Genomic DNA, 24,736 nt, shown 5'->3' on the forward strand with positions numbered 1-24,736 from the left:
GCTTCGACAACAGGATAATGAACCTAAGCACACCTCAAAATCCACAATGGATTACCTCAAGTGGTGCAAGCTGAAGGTTTTGCCATGGCCCTCACGGTCCCCTGACCTAAACACCATCTAGAGTCTGTGGATAGACCGCAAAAGAGCAGTGCATGCCAGATGACCCAAGAATCTCACAGAACTAGCAGCCTTTTGCAAGGAAGAATGGGCGAAAATCCCCCAAACAAGAATTGAAAGACTCTTAGCTGGCTACAAAAAGTGTTTGCAGGCTGCGATACTTGCCAAAGGGGGTGTTACTAAGTACCACCATGCAGGGTGCCCAAACTTTTGCTTTGGGCCCTTTTCCTTTTCCGTTATTTTGAAACTGTAAAAGATGGAAATAAAAAAAGTTTTCTTGCTTAAAATATTAAAGAAATGCGTCATCTTTAACTTTATGCCTTTTGGAAATCAGTTCATATTTCACTCGCTTAGCTATTCACAGTAACAGAAATTTTGACCGGGGTGCCCAAACTTTTGCATACCACTGTAGGTTTAAAGTGGGAGGGGAAAGTTTTTAAAGGCAACTTTTTCCACATACAGAACAAGGTAGTGTTTATATGGAACAAACTATGAGAAGAAATGAAATGGTAGAAGAAAGTACAATAAGTACATGATAGGAAAGGTTTGGAAGGCCAAGTGCTGGCAAGCTCAGTGAGGTACTGTTGACATGGATGAGCTGGGTCAAAGGCCTGTTTTCTGTGTAGTATAGCTCTAGAGTTCTATGTCTATTCAGTATGACAGTGGGAAATGTCGTATGGTCATTTTTTTGATAGAGTTTGATAGAAATTCCTTTGTTATAAAATTACCAATTAACATTGCTTCATTACACATGATTACATCTATGTTGGGGTCAGAAAGGTATTGTTCTCTGAAGTAGTGTCTCATATACATCTTCAAGATTATTGGATTATCTTTGCTGCAAATACCCTGAATTTTCACCTCTTCAATGGCTTTTCCACTGATACCCATTTCAAACATACCTTTCCTGGAGGGTGGTGTGGGGACAGAGTTTGCTAAAAGACTGCTGTTCATGCCAGGGCTTTTTCAGCCTTGTTAATCCTATCCTCACCCAAATGATTCTATAGCCTGATCACCTGGGCCAATTACTTTACTCACTAAAACATGATGGTTGTTATTAGTGTTAAACATCATTGCAAGCCCCCTCTGACCTCTCATCATTATCTTACCCCCTACACCTCCACTTTATGCATTCTGACTACCTTTACGAAATGTGAAATACCATGGAGTATTCAGTACTCAGTCTTGGTCATTTTGTTACCACATCCCAGTAACGGCTACAGTTCAAACTCAAAATACATGCCATCTGATTACAAAAGCTTTGTGCATTCAAAAAGCCCTTGATTTTGACTTTTAACCATTTTCTGTACATGGTTCTGAACACTTCATTGTTTCCCTGTTTCAAACCTTTGGATCTGGCTTTACCCTGCTTCATTCAGCGTAACAGTTGCTTCACACAGGGCAGAACATGGAATTGCTGTATCTTGAGATGAACCACAGTATTGCAAATAGGTACGGAAAAGAGGAAGATTGCAATAATCTCAAAATCTAAGACTTACTATCACAACTGTGAATGGTGCAACTTGTGTATGTTGGATATAAAACACAGAAGTAGATCAGCGAAAATATTGAGTTTTTGCTCATTGATGAATCTCAACCTGGTCAATAAAACAATCACTTAGATTTAATGTGGCTAACAAATTTCACAAATGCATTTAGAGCCACTTCTTTATCAGAAATTAGTGCTCTAATGTTGGGGATGAAGCAGTATTTCTTAAACTTGGGAATCATCAAATGCCATCAGTAATAGTTGTCTGTTTATATGACTTATAGACTGATCAGCCATAATTCAAAGAAAAACTATAATTATTTCAATGACAACCAACCAGTATCCCATCATATGTGTACTTGGTTGAGAAAATATAAAAGGAATAATCCCTGCTGGTGATGTACCAGACCCAATTGGATGCACTTTCAAATATCTGAAAGAACATTACTCCTTATTTAATTTTTCATGGTTGATAGCTGTGCTCTGCCAGGCTATTACGGTGCAATTTGTTTTGTGTATGTGATTTGCTTTTTCCTTGTTTTATATCCTACTACACTGGTTTCAATCTTGCATTTCTTCCTAAATTTTTTGTACCAAAAACAGAAAAAATGCTGCAAAGATTCTGCAAAACTTGCGGCATTTGTGGACGGGGAAAGGATGTTCAAGTGCATGTGAATAACATTTTATCAAATCTGAGAAAAGTTATGGGTTGCAAAGAAAAGAGGAAAAACAGAGGGGAACACCTATGATAGGGTGCAGACCTGAGCAGTCCAAATGAATGACAGAAGGCTTGGTGGTGCTGGCGAAGAAGTGGTGGTAGAAATGAATTTCGTGTAAGTATAAATAGGAGTTTGAATTAAATTTATTATCAATGTACGTATATGTCACCATATATAACCGAGTTTCATTTTCTCCTGAGTATACTCTATCTCTATAAAATATTAACCATAACAGAATCAATCAAAGACTGCCCGACTTGGATAGTCAAGCAGGTTGCAGAAGACAACAAACTGTGCAAATACAGAAAGAAAGAAATAGTATTAATAAATAAATAAAGACTAAATATCGAGGATAAAATGAAGAGTCCTTAGAAGTGAGTCCATTGGTTGTGGAAACATTTCAATGATGAGGTAAGCGAATTTGAATGAAGTTATCCTCTTTGGTTCAAGTCCTGATGGTTGAGGGGTAATAACTGTTCCTGAACTTGTGATGTGAATGCTAAGGCTCCTGTGCCTTCTTCCTGAAGGCAGCAGCAAGAAGAGAGCATGCCTTGGGTGGTGGGAGTCCCCGATGATAGATGCTCCTTTCCTGCTACAGTATTTCATGTAGATGTGATCAATGGTGGGGGTTACTTTACCTGTGATGGACTGGGCTGTATCCACTACTTTTTGTAGGATTTTCCGTTCAAAGGCATTGGTGTTTCCATACCAGGCTATGATGTAGTGGAGAATATGCTCTCCACTACACATCTATAGAAGTTTGTCAAAGTTTTAGATGTCATGCTGATTCTCTGTAAACATCTAAGGAGGTAGAGGTGCTACCATGCTTTCTTCATAATTGCACTTAGGTGCTGAGCCCAGGACTGGTCGTACAAACTAACAACAGAGGAATTTAAAGTTGATGACCCTCTCCACCACTGATCCTCTGATGAGGACTGGCTCATCGACCATTGGTTTCCTTTTCCTTAAGTCAATAATCAGCTTCTTGGTCTTGCTGATATTGAGTAAGTGGTTGTTGTTATGGTACCATTCAGCCAGATTTTCAATCTCCATCCTCTATGGTGATTCATCACCACTTTTGATTTGGCCTATGACAGTGGTGTCATCGGCAAATTTGAATATGGCGTTGCAGCTGTATGAAGTGAGTACAGCAGGGTTCTAAGCACATGCATTCTGGTCCACCTGTGCTGATGGAAATTGTGGAGGAGATGTTGTTGCCAATCCAAATTGACTGGGGTCTGCAAGTGAAGAAATCAAGGATCCAATCGCACAAGCAGGTGTTGAGGCTAAGGTCTTGGAGCTTATTGATTAGTTTTGAGGGTGTGATGGTAGTGAATGTTGAACTGTAGTCTTCCTGACGTATGCACCTTTGCTGTCCAAATCTTCCAGGATTGAGAGAGGTGCCAATGATGCAGCATCTGCTGTGGACCTATTACTCCAGTAGGCAAATTGAAGTCGATCAAAGTCACTCCTCACACAGGAGTTGATATGTTTCATCACCAACCTCTCAAAGCACTTCATCAATCTGGATGTAAGTGCTATGGGCCAATAGTCATTAAGGCAGGTCACCATGCACTTCTTATGCATTAGCATAATTGAAGCCTGCTTGAAGCAGTTGGGAACCTCAGACTGCCAAAGCAAGAGGTTAAAGATCTTCGTGAACACTCCAGCCAGTTGATCAGCATGTTTTTAAGCACTTGGCCAGGTAGCCTATCTGGCCGAATGTTTTTCGTGGGTTCACCCTCCTGAAGGCTGCTCACACGTTGGCGTCAGAGACTGAAATCATAGAAAGATCAGTGGCTGTGGGAGTTCATGATGGTTCCTCCATGCTCCAAGCGAGCAAAGAAGGCATTGAGCTCATCTGGAGGCGAAGCCCTGCTGTTGCCTATGTTGCTTGACTTAACTTTGTAAGAAGTGATAATATTCAAGTCCTACCTCAACTGTTAAGCATCCTTCATTAATTGTAGTTTAGCTCAGAATTGCCACTTTGCCTGTGAGATGGCTTTCTGGAGATTGTACCTGGACCTCTTGTAGCTTTCTTGGTCACCAGCCTCTGATCTGCCTCTAAGTGCACTCTGAAAAACCAATAAAGGAAGAATAAAATAACATTCCAAATGAGAAAGAGAAGATTAAAATAACTTAGTATCTGAAATTCAATATTCAGTCCTGAAAGCTAATATGTGTAAAGTAGGAGATGAGTTATGGTTATTCAAACTTGTGTTGAGCTTCATTGGAACATTGTATGAGGAAAAAGATGGCATTTAATAATTTCCTAAAAATTTAGAAAACGCTGCTGCTGCAAATTGCTTTTGATTGCATCTTTCCTTACATGCACTTATGCAAAGAACAATAAACTCATCTCTGACTTCTGACTTTGAATCTTCCACTTTCTACAAGTTTCAGTCCATCTAGAACTCTGATGTCTATATCCAATCCTGTACCATTTTCTTTTTACTGAACACCCATGGTAGCTGATCAGCATTAACAATCCGTCTGTATATGCCATAAAATAGAAATTCTTTGTGTTCAAATTTTTAATAGATTTTAGACCACAAGACCATAAGATATTGGAGCAAAGTTAGGCCATTCAGCCCTTCAAGTCTGCTCTGCTACTTCATCATGGCAGATCCATTTCTCTCTCAACCCCATTCTCCTGCCTTCTCCCCATAAGCTTTCCTGCCCTGCCTTATCAAAAATCTATCCGATACCATTTTAAATACAGTTAATGACCTGGCCTCTACAGCTGCCCGTGGCAGCAAATTCCACAGATTCACCACCCTCTGTCTAAAGAAATTCCTCCTCATCTCCATTCTAAATAGATGTCCCTCTATTCTGTGGTTGTGCATTCTAGTCCTAGGCTCTGTCACTATAGGAAACATCCTCTCCATGTCCACTCTACCTCAGCCTTGTAACTTCTGACAGGTTTCAATGAGATCCCTTTCATTCTTCTGAATTCCAGCGAGTACAGGCCCAGAGCCATCAAACACTCCACGTATGATAAGCCTTTCAATCCAACAATCATTTTTGTGAACCTCCTTTGAACCTCCTCCAATATTAGCACATCTTTTCTCAGAAAAGAGGCCCAAAACTGCTAACAAATACTTCAAGTGATATTTATATAGTCTTAGCATTACAACCTTGCCTTTATATTCTAGTCCCCTTGAAATGAATGCTAACATTGCACTTGTCTTCCTCACCATCGGCTCTACCTGCAAGTTAACCTTCAGGGAATCCTGCATGAGGATTCCCATATCCTCAGATTTTTGAATTTTCTCCCCATTTAGAAAATAGTCTATGCTTTTATTCCTTCTTCCAAAGTGCAGGGCCGCACACTTTCTGACACTGTATTCCATCTGCCACTTCTCCTAATCTGTCAAAATCCTTCTGCAGCCTTCCTACTTCCTCAACACTAGCTGCCCCTCCACCTATCTTTGTATTGTCTGCAAACTTTACAGATCTTCTGCTTCTGTCATCGTCGTGGCTATCCCTCGAGGTCGAGGATGATGGTCCTCGTTCTGTTGATCTACTTATGGGCTTTCAAGTGGCTTATGAATCCAATCTTGGCTTTGAAAGTTCTAGCTTCTGTAACCAACAACTCTCTGTAGTTTTCCAACTCTAACTTTTTGGGCATCTTATCTCTGCCCTGAGCCTTCAACTTTGCAGACTTAAGGTCAGATTCTCCTTTCTAACCCATGTCCCCATTCACCACTCTTTTAATATTCACTTTAAAACTTGCCTGATTTAAAAATTTTAATTATAGTTAATATCTCATTTCTAATGAGATGTTGTTCATACTTGCAATCTATATTGGGGTTTTTCAAACAAAATAAAGGCATTCATTGAAAAAATATATTCTCCCCCCAATGGCCTGAAAATTTAATGACCAGTTATATCAGAAGTCTGTGTGTGTGTGTGTGTGTGTGTGTGTGTGTGTGTGTGAGAGTGTGAGAGTGTGAGAGTGTGAGTGAGAGAGAGAGAGAGAGAGAGAGAGAGAGAGAGAGAGAGAGAGAGAGAGAGAGAGAGAGAGAGAGAGAGAGACTTAAAGGAAGCATGCAGATAAAAATTTAGAGGTGTTAAGCATAGCTGTGAGTGGATTTAGAAGCTACTGGACTGACTGTAGGAAGTCATGACGTATTCCTACGTGAATTTTACTTATAACAATTAAATGACTGAGGTTTAGTGATGGAAAATGTTAAAGGTATACTAGAAAAGGGATCACCAAATGCTTTTATCGGGAGATAGGAATTTTCAGAAACTTCGGGGGAGAAAATGGAAATGAAGTTTGAGACAATTTGTGAGGATAAGGTTGCAAACTATTATAGGGATGCTACTTGCACACAGGACTGATAAATATAATATGGTGATAATCTTGAATTGTAGGTTTAAAGTGGTGTGCTTTGGGAGTGAGTAAATCAAGTGAAGATTGAGAGAGACAGGAATGCTGCAGAAATGCGGCAGAATTGTTGAAGTGGGTTACAGTGAATGGGGGTAGGGAAGACAGGATAGAAGGAGAAAGCACAGCAGCTGATAGCTTTGTTTTTTAAAGAGAAACGATACTGTGATATTTTCACGTTTAACGGAAAGATGACATTCAAAACAAGGTTCCAAACTTGTGGTGTACTATTATTTTGAACAACGTGCCTTAAAATAAGTCCCACTTTTAAAACTCAGTTTGGAGGTCTTGCTCATGGTAACTTTGGTCACTGAGGGGCAAGGTTGTAAAACACTTTCATTTGGAATGCATTAGCTACTGGCGACTGAGAACGGAGCAATTGTTGCTCTCAGCCGGCTGGCTACTATTGCTGTCAGCGGATGCTATGAGAACGTCCGATATTCGTCCAATGTATCGCTGTTATGGTCCAAGCTGCGGCGCTATGCTCTTCATCAGAAAACAATTTTCTGCATTAAAAAAAAGTAATATAATGTTTAAAAGGGATTGATATTATATCTGATGATCATCTACTACAAAAAAATCCTAACCAAGACAACCAGTTTAAACAGTAACAGCTAAATCCCGAAACTAAAAGGAATCGGAAAACAAATATTTTCAAAGACTTTTGTGCAGCAAATCTTAAATGAAATGTTTGTAAAGAAGGACGACGAAAAAAAAGTGCCTGCATCGACGACCCGAACTCCATGCGCGCGCCCAACCCGCCAGGCTCGCGTCTCTACTCCGCGAACGCGCCCACTCCAACGCGAGCCCAATCGAGCGCGCGCACTGCTCCCTTCTAGCTCACCAGCGCAGAGCCCCGAGGCAAGGTGGCGCGCGTCCCTCCTCTGCCCTTTAACTCCTCCCCCGCCCCCTCTCTCTCCAGCTGCTCTGATCGCCCGCGTTTGAGGGATTTTGTAACTACTGCAACACAAGCAGAGCGGAGCGCTGGAGCTGGCTTGTGGTGCTGCCACCCGTAGACTCTGCATTAAGCAGGGGCAATAAGCTTGGCGCCTTTTCACCTACCTTGCAAAAATCACTTTGAGTGCCAGTTGTCGCGAAGTAAATCAAAAAAAACAATCAATTAATGACAATGGTAATAAAAATATTCCAGGCATGCTGCATTTGCTGGACTTTGCTGCTGTCCATTCACAATGTTTGCTGTCAATTGGGTAAGTGGTTTTTGAGAGATTTTAAAGTATAAAAACAGTACTTAACTACCATAGTAGTACTATTAAAACTGGCTGCAATTTGTTCTCCATTGGATTTTTCAAGTGACTATAAAACATTTGTCTTTTATATTTTATAAGTTTATTAGATTACGATTATCGTATGTTTTTGCTAACTAGGAAATCGTATTTCGTAAAGTCTCGGCAATGTCTTTGAGCTTGGAATATTAACAAGCAGCCAAGTCGCGTTGTATCCAATGCAAACGAATCAATTTTCGAATTTGTTGTTGTTTTAACTGAAACACTTACATGCGTTGTTTTCATTTGCCTAAATGTTTTATGTCTGATTGATTAACCACTTACTGATCTTGATAACAAGTTTTAATATTAGCTGCATATACACCAAGCGTAACATACTAAGCTGAAGTCATTGCATGTGAATGTAACCTTTTAGAGAATTGTTCGAAAACATACAGATTATCTTTTAAATCTTTATTTTCTTTACGTAGTATACCTCCTATAAGCATTTTTTTTTCTTCTTCTGTGATTTATTCTGTGCTTTTTGTGGTCTTACCGAGTTAGATTTTTTAAAAATAATACCACTCAAAAGTACCATAATGCTCACTTTGTTGCCAAGTACTGTTATCTTTAGAATTTAAAGTATATTTCGCATGCCAATTGCGTGATATCCTATCAATATTTTTTTTGTGTTGAATTGTTAATATTGACTTAATGCATATTTTATTTATTCCCACGGACTAAGAAGAATTGATAGTGCATGAAAAGTGATGTGTTTTATTGACTGCAATATTTTACTTGACATGTTGCACAGTTTTTATTTGTGTTTAAGTATTTACAACAGTGATGTACAGAGTAGAGATTTATTGCTGCAAGAATTTGCTACATTTTCTATATGAACAATTTTCTTCCCAGATGTTGAATCATTATTAAAATCTTTAGAGCAATTGATAAATGTTAACTTCTGGTGTGTAAATTCAACAAGCCTTGATTGAGCCAATGGCATCTCTTGAGTTTTGAGAATGAAGGTTTTATTGGGCATTTATCATCACCCTACCTAATTGATGTGTGAGACTCCAGAACTAAATACAAAATTCATAATGACTTTGCTGGACTGTTTTTCAATTATAATTACTTTGAAACCTGACTTGTATTTATAGCATTGCTTTCCCTTGATGACAGGGTCAAAGAACACTAAAAATGGGTAATCAAAAAAAAACTGCTTTAAATATCAAATGAAAGGAAGCAATGCTTATTGTGTAATACCTGTAAAATGAAAGCAGTAATGAAAACTAAAACACATTTGCTGTGTTTCATTTATGTTGATGACACAGCACATACAACTGTAGTTTCAGATATCAACACATTGGGCTGTCTTTGTTTGCCTAAAGGCATTGTTTATGCCAACCTCCTTTGAGCACAGAAAAGTGTTTCCTGTGGTCCCCTGCCACTATAGCTAAGTGGGGGTGGATGGGGGTGTGTTCACCAGGCCTGCATCTACACTGTTACCCTCAAGTATTTTGTGCTTTTTAAAAAAAATTAATTGATTTGCATCATGACTAGCATTACAATTTTTTAAATTGCTTTTAATCTGTGGTGAAGGGTTTCAAAATATGTGATAAGGTAGCCAGATAGCAAAATAGGTATAAATCTGCAACGTATACTCGGGTTTACCAACCCTCTGCAGTGTATCAATAAATGCTTTTGTGCTATAGAAAAATTAAAGTTATAATTTTCAGTAGTACAAAATAAATCAATAACTTCCAAAAACTATTTTATTGTTGAATCATTAAAGAATGCCAAAGTCTATGTGCTGTTAGCTAATAGGAGACACAAGGTTTTTGACTGACAGTATTTTTCAATTTGATTATCAGCAAAATGTTTTATATTAAACGATTAACTAAATCAAAGTTAGTTTTCAGCTATTTAATTGTGGTAAATTTTGTTTATTTACATGGGTCATTTAGTGGATCCAATTAAGTAAATTGCACTGAATATTAATGGAAATATTTATTTGCTTGCATTAATTTGGCATGTTTTTATGTTCTGTGCTTTTGCAATTAACTTCACAAAACTCATTTTTCTATTTTGTATGGTAGTTTCCATGTGTTACCACAACTGTTTCCGCCCCCCCCATTCTGTTCCTTACCTCTTACCTATGAGATTGGTGTCAATACATCAGTGCATAATGATTTTAAAAAAGATTCACATGAATCGCCATGATGCATCTTTTCCCCCCTTCATAAAGCAATGTAACTGTTACATGGTTACATAAATCTGGGGTATGTTTAAAAAAAAGTTATGCAAATACAAAATGATACTGATGTCATTCAGTAATATTAGATGGAAAGGGCAAGCCTTTTGAAACAGAGGTGGTGTTAGAATTGTTATCACTGAATGTAGTGCCGGATATAATCTTTTCAAATGCCATTTCTGTGTACCTATGAAATTGAACTTTTTTCCATCTTATCAATAAGAGCAATGTATAATATTATTGTTAATTAACTCATTAATCTGACTAGAACTGAATTATTCTGTGTTCAAACAGCATTTTTTTAAAAGCAGGATGTAGGTATAAACCGTTTAAATATTAATTTATTTGTGTGGGGAGAGAGGTGGGTAGTCAGTTCTAGCCAAATTAAAGTAATCATCTGGTTATTGCTCAAATGGTCAAAGCTTTATTTAAAGAAAAAACTCTTCTTGGAAGATATTGGTTGCTCTTCAGGGCAAATGGAAGTTCTCCTTCATGGTGAAAAGCTGCCACTTATAGGCTTCACAGCAATTTGCCAGTTTCTGTGTCAGAAGATTTCCTGCAAGGAGGAGAAATATTGATGTCTCAGTCCGAAGTGAATGAGAATTGCAGCACTTGAGCCACGGGGAAACTTTATTTAAGAAGCCATTTATCAGTAATGTGGAAATGTTGTATGGAATAACATATAACAAAATAGCAAGAACGTTATCGGTCATTGTTAACTTTCCTATGTAGAATTACTGTTGTGTCAAGTAAAAGCAAGTACTGGTGCTAATCAAATAGCAAATAACTTGTTATTACTCTCGCTGCAAGAAGTGTTTTTTAAAAGTAAGGTTTAGATTATGAGAGCTTGTATATTAATTATTCTCAGTGGAGTATATATTAATTTTAATGAACAAGAGGATATTGGATTTTCTTCAGTCTTGGGTAATGTTGGTAAGGTTCTCTTTATTGCCCAATTCTAGCAAGCTCAATATATTTTTTGCTAACCTTTGTCAGAATTTAATTTTCCCTTAGCTCCCTAATTCTGTTAAACCCAGTCCTAATCACTGTTTTACTTGACTCAGTTGTAGCCATTTTTTTTCTTCCCCAAAATAGCATCTTTGTTTTTCTCATCAACCTGTGCTTTCCTTTACATCACAGTTCCTACTTGCCTTTCCAGGCTGCCTCATGGCCATTTGCATTGCATGCTGTGGATAAAAGGTGAATGAAAGGGTGAATGAAGCTAAGTTTTTTATGCAGAGAGTGGTGAGTGCGTGGAATGGGCTGCCGGTGACGGTGGTGGAGGTGGATACAATAGGGTCTTTTAAGAGACTCCTGGACAGGTATATGGAGCAGGGCTCTGGGTACCCTCGGTAATATCTAAGGTAAGGACACATTCAGTACAGCTTTGTGGGCCAAAGGGCCTGTATTGGGCTGTAGGTTTTCTATGTTCTATGTTTCTATGTTGGAGTATGCTTGAAGACAGTTTGGTTTGGAATAAACTTTGTCAAGATGATATGAGAGTATACCATCTATAAAAACAATATTTGAAAGAATGCATAAAATTGTGTAGGAATTATGGTCACACATTAAAAATGATTGAGCTGTGTTGATTCTGTAGAACTGTCCCACTTCAGCGAAAGCTTTTCTCAAAGAAGGGTAGAAAACTGGAAAATGCAGCTTTCAATTGTAGCTATCAGCCAGTAACTAAATGGATGAACGCTGAGTGTTTGAAGCCTTCTAAGTCAAAAAGTCAATGAAGAAATGTGGTTTTCTAAAAAGGAGAAACATTAATCTTGATGGAGCTTTAATGATTAGCAATATTGGAAGAGGATCTGTCTTGGTTTACAGAAGTCCCTGACTGAGCATGCAAAGAGAAATTTATCATTTTATTAATTTTGTAGTTTGCATCGGCATATTGAATTTCACAAGCTCTCTCAAAAGGCCGCAAATCTAAACACACCCTCTATATTATTTATATTATTCATAATACATTCATTGTTACATGAAAATTCATGTATTATTACAGTTCAATGTAAGATGCAAAGGCACATCAAACTGAATTTTTATATTTTTTACTGCGTATTTGTGCTTGTAAATTGATGAAAAATGTTCTCAATAGTTTAAATTGCAGAATAGAAGATCACTAATCTGATGATATGTGGTTGGAAAATAAATCAACTTCATAAAGTAACTTGTCAATCAATATTTATGAATTTTAACAAAGTCAAAAGGAATTGCAAGAGTTTCTTAGAATCATACAGCACTAAAAATAGTGTTCTTGGCCCACTGAATCTGTGCTAACCATCACACATCCATATACACTATTATGATACCCCTTATTGGTTTTTCACCTGGAACCTACCAGCCTTCTCCTTCCCACCCTCCCCCCCTCCTTCTTTATAGGGCCTCTGCCCCTTCCCTCTACAGTCCTGATGAAGAGTTCCAGCCCAAAACGTCGACCGATCTTTTCCACGGATGCTACCTGACCTGCTGAGTTCCTCCAGCGTGTTGTGAGTGTTGCTTTGACCCCAGCATCTGCAGATTAAATTGTGTTTACACTATTATGTTAACTCTACCCTGATCCTTGTATTTGTCCCACATGCCCCAAATTCTACTACTTATCTACAAACTAGGGGCAATTTACAGTGGCTAGTTGTCAACCCACATGGCTTGATAATGTGGATGGAAAGCACATGCAAACTCTACACTGACAGCATTGAAGATTGGGGTTGAACTTGGTTTGCAGGAGCTATAAGCCAACAACTTTTGCCACTTGAAAAATACATACAAATAACATGTATTAAAAAGTTATTGAACTACAGTCTAAATTTATCCCTATTCTTAATCTCAAACAACTTGGTCTGGATCTCTTTTGGTTAAGAACTCCATAATTAGCAATTAATCGACAAAAAGAATGTTATCATTCATTTTTAACTTTTCCATGTAGAATTGCTCATTTCAAGTAACAGGATGTACTGGTGCAAATTAAATTCATTCTCACAGCATTGTCAAAACTTTGCATTTGTAGGCTGTTGGTAGTATATATGGGAGCTGGTAGACCATGATTAAAGCTTTAGAGATCTCCAATGGCTAATTGGAACATGTCACTATGCTGTTTTATATATCAGTGAGATAGCTGTAAAATCATTTATGGGACTACAGACACAGGACAGATAAAAGACGAGATGAGCAAGACAAATAATAAGAATTAAACCAGACGAGTTTGTCTAATCATGTGGGCTTGCTATGCAAAGTTTGTTTTCTGTAGCTGTTACACAGATTATACTTGTGAAATTCCTCCAGTAGATTTATGTGTGCAAACAGTAATAAGAGGATGTTATCATAAGAATTGAATATTCCCCCCCCCCCAGCAACTAAAAATCAAAACTAGAAATTTAAAACCTAGAACATAAATTGGTGCAGCATTGAAACAGGCTGCTTGGCCCACAATGTTGTGCCAAATGAATTAAACTAATAACACCTAATTCCTTCTGCCTATTTGTGTTCCATAAACCTCCATTCTCTGCATATTAATGTCTCTATCCAAGAGTCTTTTAAAATCTCTCTATTGTTTCTGACTCCACCCACACTCCTGGAAGTGAATTACAGACACCCACCATGCTCTGTGCAGGGAAAGAAGCAACCTGCAATGCACATCTCTTTTGAGCTTTCTTTGTACAGCTCCATTTATGCCGGAGTACACCAATACCAGACCATTTTCTTGATGCAGAATCTGACATTTTATAACCCAGACCAAGACTACCATTTCTGTACCCGTCAAAAAAAAGCTACATATCCTAATCTCACCCTCTTGCACTTTGTCTGTAAGTGTGCATATCTTATCTCTTCAGCTATATATCAGGGTGTTGTTAATGCTTTGAAGACTTCTGTTTCTACCATCCTTTTTGGACTATGAGTTCTTATGGGGGGATGGGGGAGGAATGTAACATCCCCACTGACCTGTGAGAATAATCCTGGACCAATGGCTACTTAAAGTAGAAAACTCTAACATTTGATTTGGGATGGCTCTGAGAACCTCAACTTCAAGTTCATTTATTGGGAGCACAAAGAAGCCTTGTGAAGTGCTGATAAACAATGTCACAAAGTATACAGAACATAGAACATAAACACAAGGAAATCTGCAGATGCTGAAATTTCAAGCAACACATGTAAAAGTTGCTGGTGAACGCAGCAGGCCAGGCAGCATCTCTAGTACGTTTCGGGCCGAGACCCTTCGTCAGGACTAACTGAAAGAAGAGCTAGTAAGCACATAGAACATCATCAGATTAGGCTCTTTGGCTCACTATGTCTACAGTGACCATGCTGCCAGTCTAAACTAAGCCTTTCTACTTGCATCTGATCAATATAGTTCTATTCCATGCCTGTTCATGTGTCTGTCTAAATGCCCCTTAGTCGTTGCTATTGTATGAGGTTTCTACCACCCCTTTCTGGCAGCAGGTTCCAGGAATTTACCAGTTTGTGCTTATTTTTTAAAAAAACAGAAAAAATGTGCCTCACATATCTTGTTGAAACTCCCCCCCCTTCACTTTGCTATGCCCTCTAGCCGTTTTCGCATTTCCATCCTGGGAAATGTAGTGTCGACTATCCACCTTATCAATGCCTCCTCATTGTTTGATATACTTAAGTCAGATTTCTCCCCAGCCTCTGACCCTCCAGAGAAAACAATCCGAGTTTACTAACCTCCTCTTGCAGCTACGTACTCAAAATGCTGGAGGAGCTCAGCAGGTCAGGAAGCAGCATGTATGGACATGAATAAACAGCCGAGGCCCTTCCTTTCCAATCCTGAAGAAGGGTCTTCGCCTGAATTGTTGACTGTTTATGCATTTCCATAGATGCTGCCTGACCTGCTGATTTCCTCCAGCATTTTACGTGTGTTACTTTGGACTTCCAGCATCTGCAGAATTTCTTGTGTTTATGATTTGCTCCTCTTGTAGCTGGTGCACTCCAGTCCAGGCAATATCCTATTGAAACTCTTCTGCGCCCTCTCTAATGCCTCCATGTCCTTTCTGTTGTGAGGTGCCTAGAACTGCACACAATATTCTAAATGTGGCCCAATCAAAATTTTTATAGAGTTGCAGTGTATTTTCCCAACTTTGACACTCGCTGTCCTGATCAAAGGCATGCTTGCTGTCACCCACCCTATTTACCCCTCTGTCAATTTGTCTTGCCACTTCAAGGACCTATGGATTTTGCATCCCAAAATCCCTCTATGAATCAAGATTTCAAAAGTTTCTACTATTTATTGTCTCTCATGCCACCCAAACATCCCACCTGCTCAGTTTGACAAGCAACTCTAGCCCTGGGAAAGCCTATGTCTTTTTAATCATCATGTAATCCTCTGTTCCTCCATATTTACCAATGTTTTGCTATTTATGTTATATTCACTTACTGTAATACACCTTGGCAAATACATATCCTTGCTCTTTTCTAGATGTAAATTCTATTTGCGAATATTTACAGCCCTACTAAGTAGCCCATCTATATCTTTTTCTGGTCTCAAGCTTTTATGCTTGCTGTCAATCAATATTATCATATGCTAAGTTCTTTATCATTTACTCCCTACATTTACATCTAAAGAAACTTCATTCTGTGGAATCTTGCTGATAATAGCATTCCAAAAATAGAACAAACATAACTCTCTGCATCCTGCAACTGAACCAATTGGATCAAATTGTTCTCTCTTTGAATCCATGGGGTTTTGCTCTTTTGAACTAGTTTGTCATGTGGGACTTTGTTAAGAAAATTTGCTAAGATCCATGCATTAGAATATACTGCTCCCATCAATCTACTTTTTTAAAAAAAATGTAACCAAGTTTGTCTAGCGTGAGCTTTTTTAAAATAAACTCATGCTGACTTCCCTGAACAACGTGTGTAATTGGCATGTGACATAAGCAATTAAAACAGAAACAGGCATGCATGCCTGTTTTGCAATTCAATAAGATTATGACCCATACATTGCCCAAGTCCCACTTACCTGTGCATCTTAACCACCTTAATTCCTTGAATATCTGAAAATATACAAAGCATCACACAGGGAAACTCAACACTGTTTTGTGAACTTTTGCCATTGGGAAAAGCCTGACCTTGATGGGACTTGGATGATACACAACACTCGTACCACTGTTGAGTTTACTTGCTGATGCTTCTCCACCAGCTCATCTTGTATCAAAGGCCTCTGCCAACAAATATAACAAGAATAGCATGTGTTTGGAGAAAAAAAACCATCACCACCACCTTGAGGTTCCATATCTACATTTGGAAGTATATTGCTATTCTTTCAATGTCGTTATGTCTAAGTCCTGGAAATTTTGTCAGTGGCACTGAGGAATACTTTCACCAGAAGAATTGCAACAGTTCAAGGCTATGCCTCCCCACCAGATATGCTCAGTGGCCACTCTATTAATTACTTCCTGTATCTAATAAAGAGGCCACTGTATGTACGTTGGTGGTCTTCTGTTGCTGTAGCCCATCTACTTCAGGTACGACATGTCATGCAGTCAGAGAGGCTGTTCTGCCCACCACTGTTGTAACACATGATTATTTGAGTTACTGACACCTTCCTGTCAGCTTGAACCAGACTGGCCATTCTCCTTTGACCTCTCTCATTAACAAGGTGTTTTTTTTTTTGTCACTTGCCAGATGATTTTTGGGGGGTTTTTTTGCACCATTCTCTATAAACTTTAGGGGTTGTTGTGCATGAAAATCCCATGAGATCAGCAGTTTCTGAGATGTTCAAACCACTTTGTCTGGCACAAACAATCATTCCACAGTCAAAGTCACTTGGTTCTCATTTTGATCTTTGGTCTGAATAACAACTGATCTTCTTGCCCATGACTGCATGCCTTTATACCTTGAATTGCTGCCACATGATTGGGTGATCAGGGATTTACTTTAATGAGCAGGTGTACCTAATAAAGTGGCCAATGAGTGTATGCTTAATCGGGAAGGCGCGTGGGTAATAAATGGTGCAGTGATTATATGCATCCTGAGAAACTAATGTTCAAAATTCTAAAAAAAAGTGGTAGAGCAATACCTAGCTGTACATCTATTTGCTTGACATTACTACTGTAAAACTTGCTCACTGTTAATTTTCATGAACAGGAAGATCAGGATTATTACTTCAGTGGTTGGTAAGTTGATGGAGAAGATCCTGAGAGGTAGGATTTATGAACATTTGGAGAGGCATAATATGATTAGGAATAGTCAGCATGGCTTTATCAAAGGCAAGTCGTGCCTTACGAGCCTGATTAAATTTTTTGAGGATGTGACTAAACACATCGATGAATGTAGAGCAGTAGATGTAGTGTGTATGGCTTTCAGCAAGGCATTTGATAAGGTACCCCATGGAAAGCTTATTGAGAAAGTAAGGAGACATGGGGCAGAAGGCAAAGAGTGGTTGTAGACGGGTCATATTCTGCATGGAGATTGGTGACCAGTGCTGTGCCTCAGGGATCCATTTTGGGACCTCTGCTCTTCATGATTTTTATAAATGCCCTGGATGAGGAAGTGGAGGGATGGGTTAGTAAACTTGCTGATGAGACAAAGGTTGGGGGTGTTGTGGATAGTGTGGAAGGCTGTCAGAGGTTACAGTGGGACATCGATAGGATGCAAAACTGGGCTGAGAAGTGGCAGATGGAGATCAACCCAGATAAGTGTGAGGTGGTTCATTTTGGTAGGTGAAATATGATGGCAGAATATAGTATTAATGGTAAGACTCTTGGCAGTGTGGAGGATCAGAGAGATCTTGGGGTTCGTATCCATAGGACACTCAAAGCTGCTGCGCAGGATGACTGGTTAAGAAGGCATACGGTGCATTCGCCTGCATCAATCATGGGATTGAGTTCAAGAGCTGAGAGGTAATGTTACAGCTGTATAGAATCCTGGTCAGACCCCGCTTGGAGTACTGTGCTCAGTTCTGGTTACCTCACTACAGGAAGAATGTGAAAACTATAGAAAGGGTGCAGAGGAGATTTACAAGGATGTTGCCTGGATTGGGGAGCATGCCTTATGAGAATAGGTTGAGTGAACTTGGCCTTTTCTCCTTGGATCGACATAGGATGAGAGGTGACCTGATAGAGGTGTATAAGATGATGAGAGGCATTGATCGTGTGGATAGTCAGAGGCTTTTTCCCAGGGCTGCAATGGCTAACACGAGAGGGCATAGTTTTAAGGTGCTTGGAAGTAGGTACAGGGGGGATATCAAGCATAGGTTTTTTATGCAGAGAGTGGTGAGTGCGTGGAATGGGCTGCCGGTGACTGTGGTGGAGGCGGATTATAATAAGGTCTTTTAAGAGGCTCCTGGACAGGTACATGGAGCATAGAAAAATAGAGGGCTATGTGCAACCCTTGGTAATTTCTAAAAGTAAGTACATGTTCAGCACAGCATTGTGGGCTGAAGGGCCTGTATTGTGCTGTAGGTTTTCTATGTTTCTATAGTCTTTCAGATGAATGAACATGTCTTTTTATAGCATTATGATGTACCAAAGCACTCCAGAGCCATTTTCACTCCTCCTTTGGCAATGTCAACTAATCCTCAAATCGTGTGTGATTCTTATAAATCTGTAAAGTACTGTAGAGATAAATTTGCACAGTGATTCATTGCTCAAGCAGAGTGCTGATTCCACACTACACTTTTTTATAGTAAATTCACATGTTTAATCATTGTTCATGCTGATTAGGCATACAAGTTAAATTTGTATTTAGGAGAGCTTTTCAATATTTAATGTGAATTGTGTAGCTACTCTGAAACATATTCAAAGAAAATACCAACTAAGGCTCTTTCATGGATTTAAGGATTTTGAAAACAGAATCTTTAAATGCCTTAATACTCTGGGGTTGGTAAGGGGGAAATAACCGCTTTGCTTTAAAATATGGCACAACTCATAGAACACACTCAGTAATATAATGCACTCATAATGTGTTGTGACTTTTGGACGAGAACAGTGTCATTGATGGATTCATTTAGATGAAATGACATGTCCCAAGTACTGCGATCTTTTATATTGCATGTCTGATTGCAGACTAGTTCTATATGTCTCTGAGGAGTGTAAAATGCCAGAAGCAGAAGAAATGTACTTATTTTAGACTGTTAATTTGAGACAAGGGAGAAAATACTAGAGACTCGGAGCAGTGATACCAGGAATCCCTGGATAAGGCCTAAGCATTGTAGGACTGTAAACACAATTTTTACAGTCCCACAATCCTAGGGTAAGCTTGTAAGTGTCAGTGTGGGAAATTGACTATATCGATCATCATTAAACAGGGCATGAATTCATCTAGGGTTTTTGGCATGTTCTTCATGTTCTTAATTTGTTAAGATAACGTCCTGTCTGATTAACTTGTATATTTTGAAGAAGTATCATAGAGGTTCGTTCAGTGTTGCAGTGTTATGAATTTGAGAAATGTTTTTGATGATGTCCCACATGGTAGAATAATTAGAAAATCTATGGTATTCAAGAAAAATTGGCAAATTGGATCAAAAATTGGCTCAGTGCAGGAAACAAAGGTTAGTGGTTGACAGATGTTTTTGTGACCAAAAGGCTGTTTTCAGCAGCATTCAACTAGGTCCATGATTTTAATAATAATTAGGCCATTTGTGATTTAGACAAATGCAGTGTACATAATTTTGCAGATAAAACAAAAAATATTACTGCAGTCCATGGTTAAGAAGGAAGCTGAGATTGCAGGGTGTCATCAGTGAACCAGGTAGTTGCCAAAAAAGTGCACATGGAATTTGGTGGAGAGAAGCCTAAGGTGATGCATTTTATCTTTTCTTTTAAAAAAGCAACCAAATAAGCAATAAAGAGACATCAAAGAATCCTAAAGCGTATGACCTCCTGCCGACAGAACAGAAAATGATGAGAAAACAGAACACAAAATTATAGGAAGAAAATAGTAAATGTGCGGGTGGCATGAAGGTGGAGCAGTTGTGGATAAAGTAGAAGATTATTGTAGTTTACAATGGGATATAGACAGAATGCAGAATCGTGCAGAGAATGAGCAGATGGAGTTCAATCCAAAGAAGTGTGAACTTGTACTCATTAGAAGATCAAACCTGAAGGCAAAGAACAAGATTAATGGCAGGATACTCAGTGTGGAGGGACAGAGAGATCTTGGGAACCAAGTCCGTAGATCCTTCAGAGTTGCCATTCAAATTATTAGGGTGTTTAAGAATGTGTATGGTGTGCAGGCTTCCATTGTTTGGGTGATTGAGTTCAAGAGCTACAAGGTAATGTTTCAGCTCTATAAAAGTCTAATTAGACTACACCTAATATTGTTCAGTTCAGATTGCTTCATCATATGAATGATGTGGAAGTTTTAGAGGTTTATCAGAATGCTGCCTGGATTAGAAAAATGTCCTCTTAACAAAGTTTGAGCAAGCTAAGGCTTTTCTCTTTCAAATGATGGAGGATGAGAGGCATAGATAAAGTGGACAGCCAGCATCTTTTTCCCAGAGCAGCAAAGGCTGATGCCAAAGGATATCTGTTTAAGGTGAGTAGAGAGAAGTTTAGGAGAGACTAGACAACGGGGTGACCCGTTGGGGCACCCTTTGAGAGAAGGGTAGTGCAGTCTGTTGTGACCAGAATGAACATTACATTTTGCTGAATGCTATTGGTATTGCTTTGCTTTGGAAATTGAAGAAGAAAACCTCAGTTTATTAAAGAAGAATGACGCGTAGCAAGGCAAATAGAGCTCCTCCTCATTTAACGAAGGACACTTTTGATGGCATCATTTCTGGTTAATCTGCCACGCTTGTGCCTCTTGTTGTCATTCTGGAGACATGCAGTCCTTTCATCCACTGTCTCTTCATCTCTTCTGCTGTTTATTCTTTGTCTCTGATCCTGGAGACGTGCATTTCTCAGCTCCTTTGTCTCTTCCTCTCTCCTCCTTCTGTGCCTGTTTTTGTCATTCTGGAGATGTGCAGCCCTTTCATCCCCCATTTTTTCATCTCTTCTGCTGTTTGTTCTTTGTCTCTGATCTTGGAGACATGCATTTCTCTGCTCCTTTGTCTCTTCCTCCTGTGCCTGTTTTTGTCATTCTGGAGACGTGCAGCCATTTCATCCCCCATCTCTTTATCTCTTCTGTTTGTTCTTTGTCTCTGATCCTGGAGACATGCATTTCTCAGCTCCATTGTCTCTTCATCTCTCCTGCTTCTATGCCAGCTGTTGTCATTTTGGAGACATGCATGCCTCTCCTCCTCTGCCTCTTCTTCTCTCATCTTTTTTGTTCTGACTCTTTGATCCTGGAGTTCTGCTGCCCTGGCCTCATCCGATTCTTGTTCTCTCCCTCTCCTTGCCACTTCCCGACATCGCTTGGCATCATCTCTTGACCATATTGTCCCCCTTCTCTTTCCACGCGGCATAATTAGGTTGACCTTTTTTTTTACCCTAATGCTGGATAGAAGATGTGAAGCAGTAACACCAAAGCATCCAGGATGCTGATTATTCTTGATGCGGTTGGCGCTCTCCTAAATGGACATGATATAGTCACCGCTGTCCTTTGACTGCAGTAAAGGGTTTGATGGGTGTCTTGAAGTACACCATTATAATAAGATTTAATTATCTCTTATTGATGGGTCTCAGTTTGATCTGTCCCAATTCTGCATATGCTGATGGTGATTAGCTGAGAGTGACCGCTCGAAATAGAGCTGGCCTTGCCCTTTTGCTCCGGTTGGTGTCACTGCTGTGAGCATCGTGAGTCGATTCTAAGACTGGCCATGCGCATGCGTCATGGTGTTGCATCGCGGTTTCCATCATGGCTGACATCGGCTCTCGGGTGAAAGCGGGGCTGTGGATTTTGGCGAGTGAGCAATTTTATACGAATATATAACCCTGAACTTTGCCTGCGTTCTGTAAGTTCACGCATTTTAAGTCGATTTAGCCCAAAAATAGTGCCGCTGTAACGCAGTTTGCACTAATTGGAGGTCACAAACAGACAAACCGAGCATGAGAGTTTTAGTAGTATATAGATGTCAGATGTACAGTAGGTGTTTTACACAGAGAGTGGTGGGTGAAGAGTTTGGTATAGCAAATACATTTAAGAGACTCATAGGCACGTGAATGTCACAAAAATGTAGGATTATAAACTGTGTAGGATAGAAGGGTTAGATCGATTTTAGAGTTTGTATATATTGGCACAACATCATAGGTCTAAGGACCATACTGTTGTGCTGTTCTATGATTAATTATGGATGCTTATATTTGAGTCAAAAGATGGCATGTGAGAAGGAAGCTTGTTCATAGAATCATAGACATACAGTATGGAAATGTGTCCTTTGGCCCCTGCCTGTGACCAGACAGGCTGCAAGGCACACATTCTAATACTTTCCTAACTCATTTTAGTCTACAACCACCACCAAACCATTATCTCACCAAGATTTTGCCAGTGATCTACATACTTGGGGCAAGTTAAGATGGCCAATTATCCTACAAACCTGCCAAATTTTTTGGGATGCGCGAAGAAACTGGAATACCCAGAGGAAATCCATGCCATGACTGAGAGCATGCAAACTTCACACAGTCAGCAACAGGGATCAGGTTGTTGAAGCTGTGAGGCTGCAACTCTGTTAGCTGTGCCAGTGTGTATAGTTTCTAAACTATTGTAAAACCTTGGTTCGGCCACAGCTATAGTGCCAGATAAATTTTTACTTGTTTGTAATTTTATATACAGATTGTAAGATTGAAATTATTTATAGAGTATATATTTGATTTCAACTAAATGGGAATGATTTTACATGAATTCAGTACATATTCACTTTTACCTGAAGTTTGAAATGGGCAAAACTGAAGATTCAGAACTGATTGAGATTCAAGTACACTTATTATCAAAGAATGTATAAATTATACAACCTTGAGATTTGCTTGCTCAGTTTTCTTGCTTTGTGGCTACAAAGCAAGAAACCTGAAAGAACCTAATTTTAAAAAAAGAATAAAAATAAATGACCAACAGTCGATGCGCAAGGGATAAGAAAAAAAATATAAATCATGCAAACAATTGAAGCAAACAACAACATTCTAAACCAAATTGAGCCCTCAGATCCGAACTCCAGAGCAGCCCGGAGTAGGCCCAAAGCCTCGCTTATCAGTTCATCATATTAGCAGGCAGGAAGCACAGCACCTAGGGCAGTCCTTATAGCCTCAGAGCCATGGAGAGAGAAGTGACCAAGGCAGAGACCGAGCAAAATCGGCTCTCGTCCTGGATCCCATCACACTGTCTGTTCAGTTTATCTGGGCCTGCACTTAAATTAACCAAACAATGGACAGTGTGAAAGTCTCCGGCGCTCTGGAGAGACGAGTGAACATTGTGGAGAGTGAGCAAAATTGGCTCTCTCCTCTGATCTGGGCCAGCGTTAAAATTGTCTAAATAGTGAATCGTTTCTCACACTAGGACCTGGGCACTGCTGTAGTGAAAAGATCTGGGCCTAGACCACGCTACTCAGCGACTCCTCCGGGCCCAGATTTCACTGCCCAGCCTGAAGTTACTCTCAAGCTCTTCAAATCAGCTCGGTGCCTCGAGCAATCCAATCTCACACTTAGGCTGGTTATACAGTCACTGAATCTCCTCTGCCCGGGCCCCGACTTCTCCTCTTAGAGCCCAGGATGATCCACCCTCACACCTGGGGGAGCTAGTCATACGGGCAATGATTCTGCAACACCATCTTGTCTCCTGCCGCGAGCTCACCTCGCCCCTTCACTGTTTGCAGCAATAACCTAACACACAATATCTCAAAAAAGGCATTTTAATAATGTTTTTAGTTGGAGTTCTTATCTTTTTAACTACCAGGGAGCTGTCACGTGTGTTCAGTAGTGCCATCTTAACTAGAAGTATACTTCAGGTGTATATTTTACTACACAACAACTTTAACCTGCACAGCCATGTAAAGATGGGAAAAGAATGATATAATTAGTAGTGGGAGACAATTAATTTAGGGTAACGTTTGGGGAACTTCAATCCCAACCAGTTACATAATTGACTGTAAATGTGAACCAATTCGAACCAGACAGTTTTTAAACATTCCCTGCAGAGATTATTACAGTCAAAGCATAAGGCATTTTCCCTTGTTTACCATCTGTCACTATAGTTCATGACAAGGCAAGACACTCACCTGAATTGAGTCTCATGATAATCAAGATTATTGATTCCGTTAGGTCCTTGAAGTATTTTTCAGCTTAGTAGGCAAACCTTTACTATGGCAGTTCTACTTCACACAGCCAGTGCACATTCCTAGCTCCAAAAGAATATGGGTTGCAGTAAAAACTCGTATTTACTTGGTATCTTTAAGATGGAAAATTGTGCCAAAGTATTTTGATGTGTTATAAAAAAAAACACAGGCATCTCCCTAATTTTCCTGGTCTCTGCTATATTCTTCTGAAATGATCCGACCCACCAGCATCACTGGCATTCTCTGTCTCTGTATGGCTGATTGACGTCTAGATATCTTCCAAACATACCCATTCCTTCAGTACCTGGTATCGTAGTCTCACATTTAGTGGGATAAGAGTGGATCTGCCTTGGGTAAACTGGAACCATAAGTTCACA

At 39.5% G+C, this 24,736-nt stretch overlaps 1 protein-coding gene across 1 annotated transcript in view; it reads left to right on the forward strand.

Moving 5' to 3' along the window:
• The first annotated feature begins 7,841 nt into the window (after positions 1-7,841).
• vwde (von Willebrand factor D and EGF domains) overlaps positions 7,842-24,736 on the forward strand; it is a 241,087-nt gene continuing 224,192 nt past the window's right edge. Inside the window, exon 1 of the mRNA XM_072251981.1 lies at positions 7,842-7,926. Within this exon, the coding sequence (XP_072108082.1) occupies positions 7,842-7,926 (85 nt within the window). The remainder of the gene's footprint in view (positions 7,927-24,736) is intronic.

This window comes from Mobula birostris, chromosome 3, assembly GCF_030028105.1.
Source record: "Mobula birostris isolate sMobBir1 chromosome 3, sMobBir1.hap1, whole genome shotgun sequence".
NCBI classification, from domain to species: Eukaryota; Metazoa; Chordata; class Chondrichthyes; order Myliobatiformes; family Myliobatidae; genus Mobula; species Mobula birostris.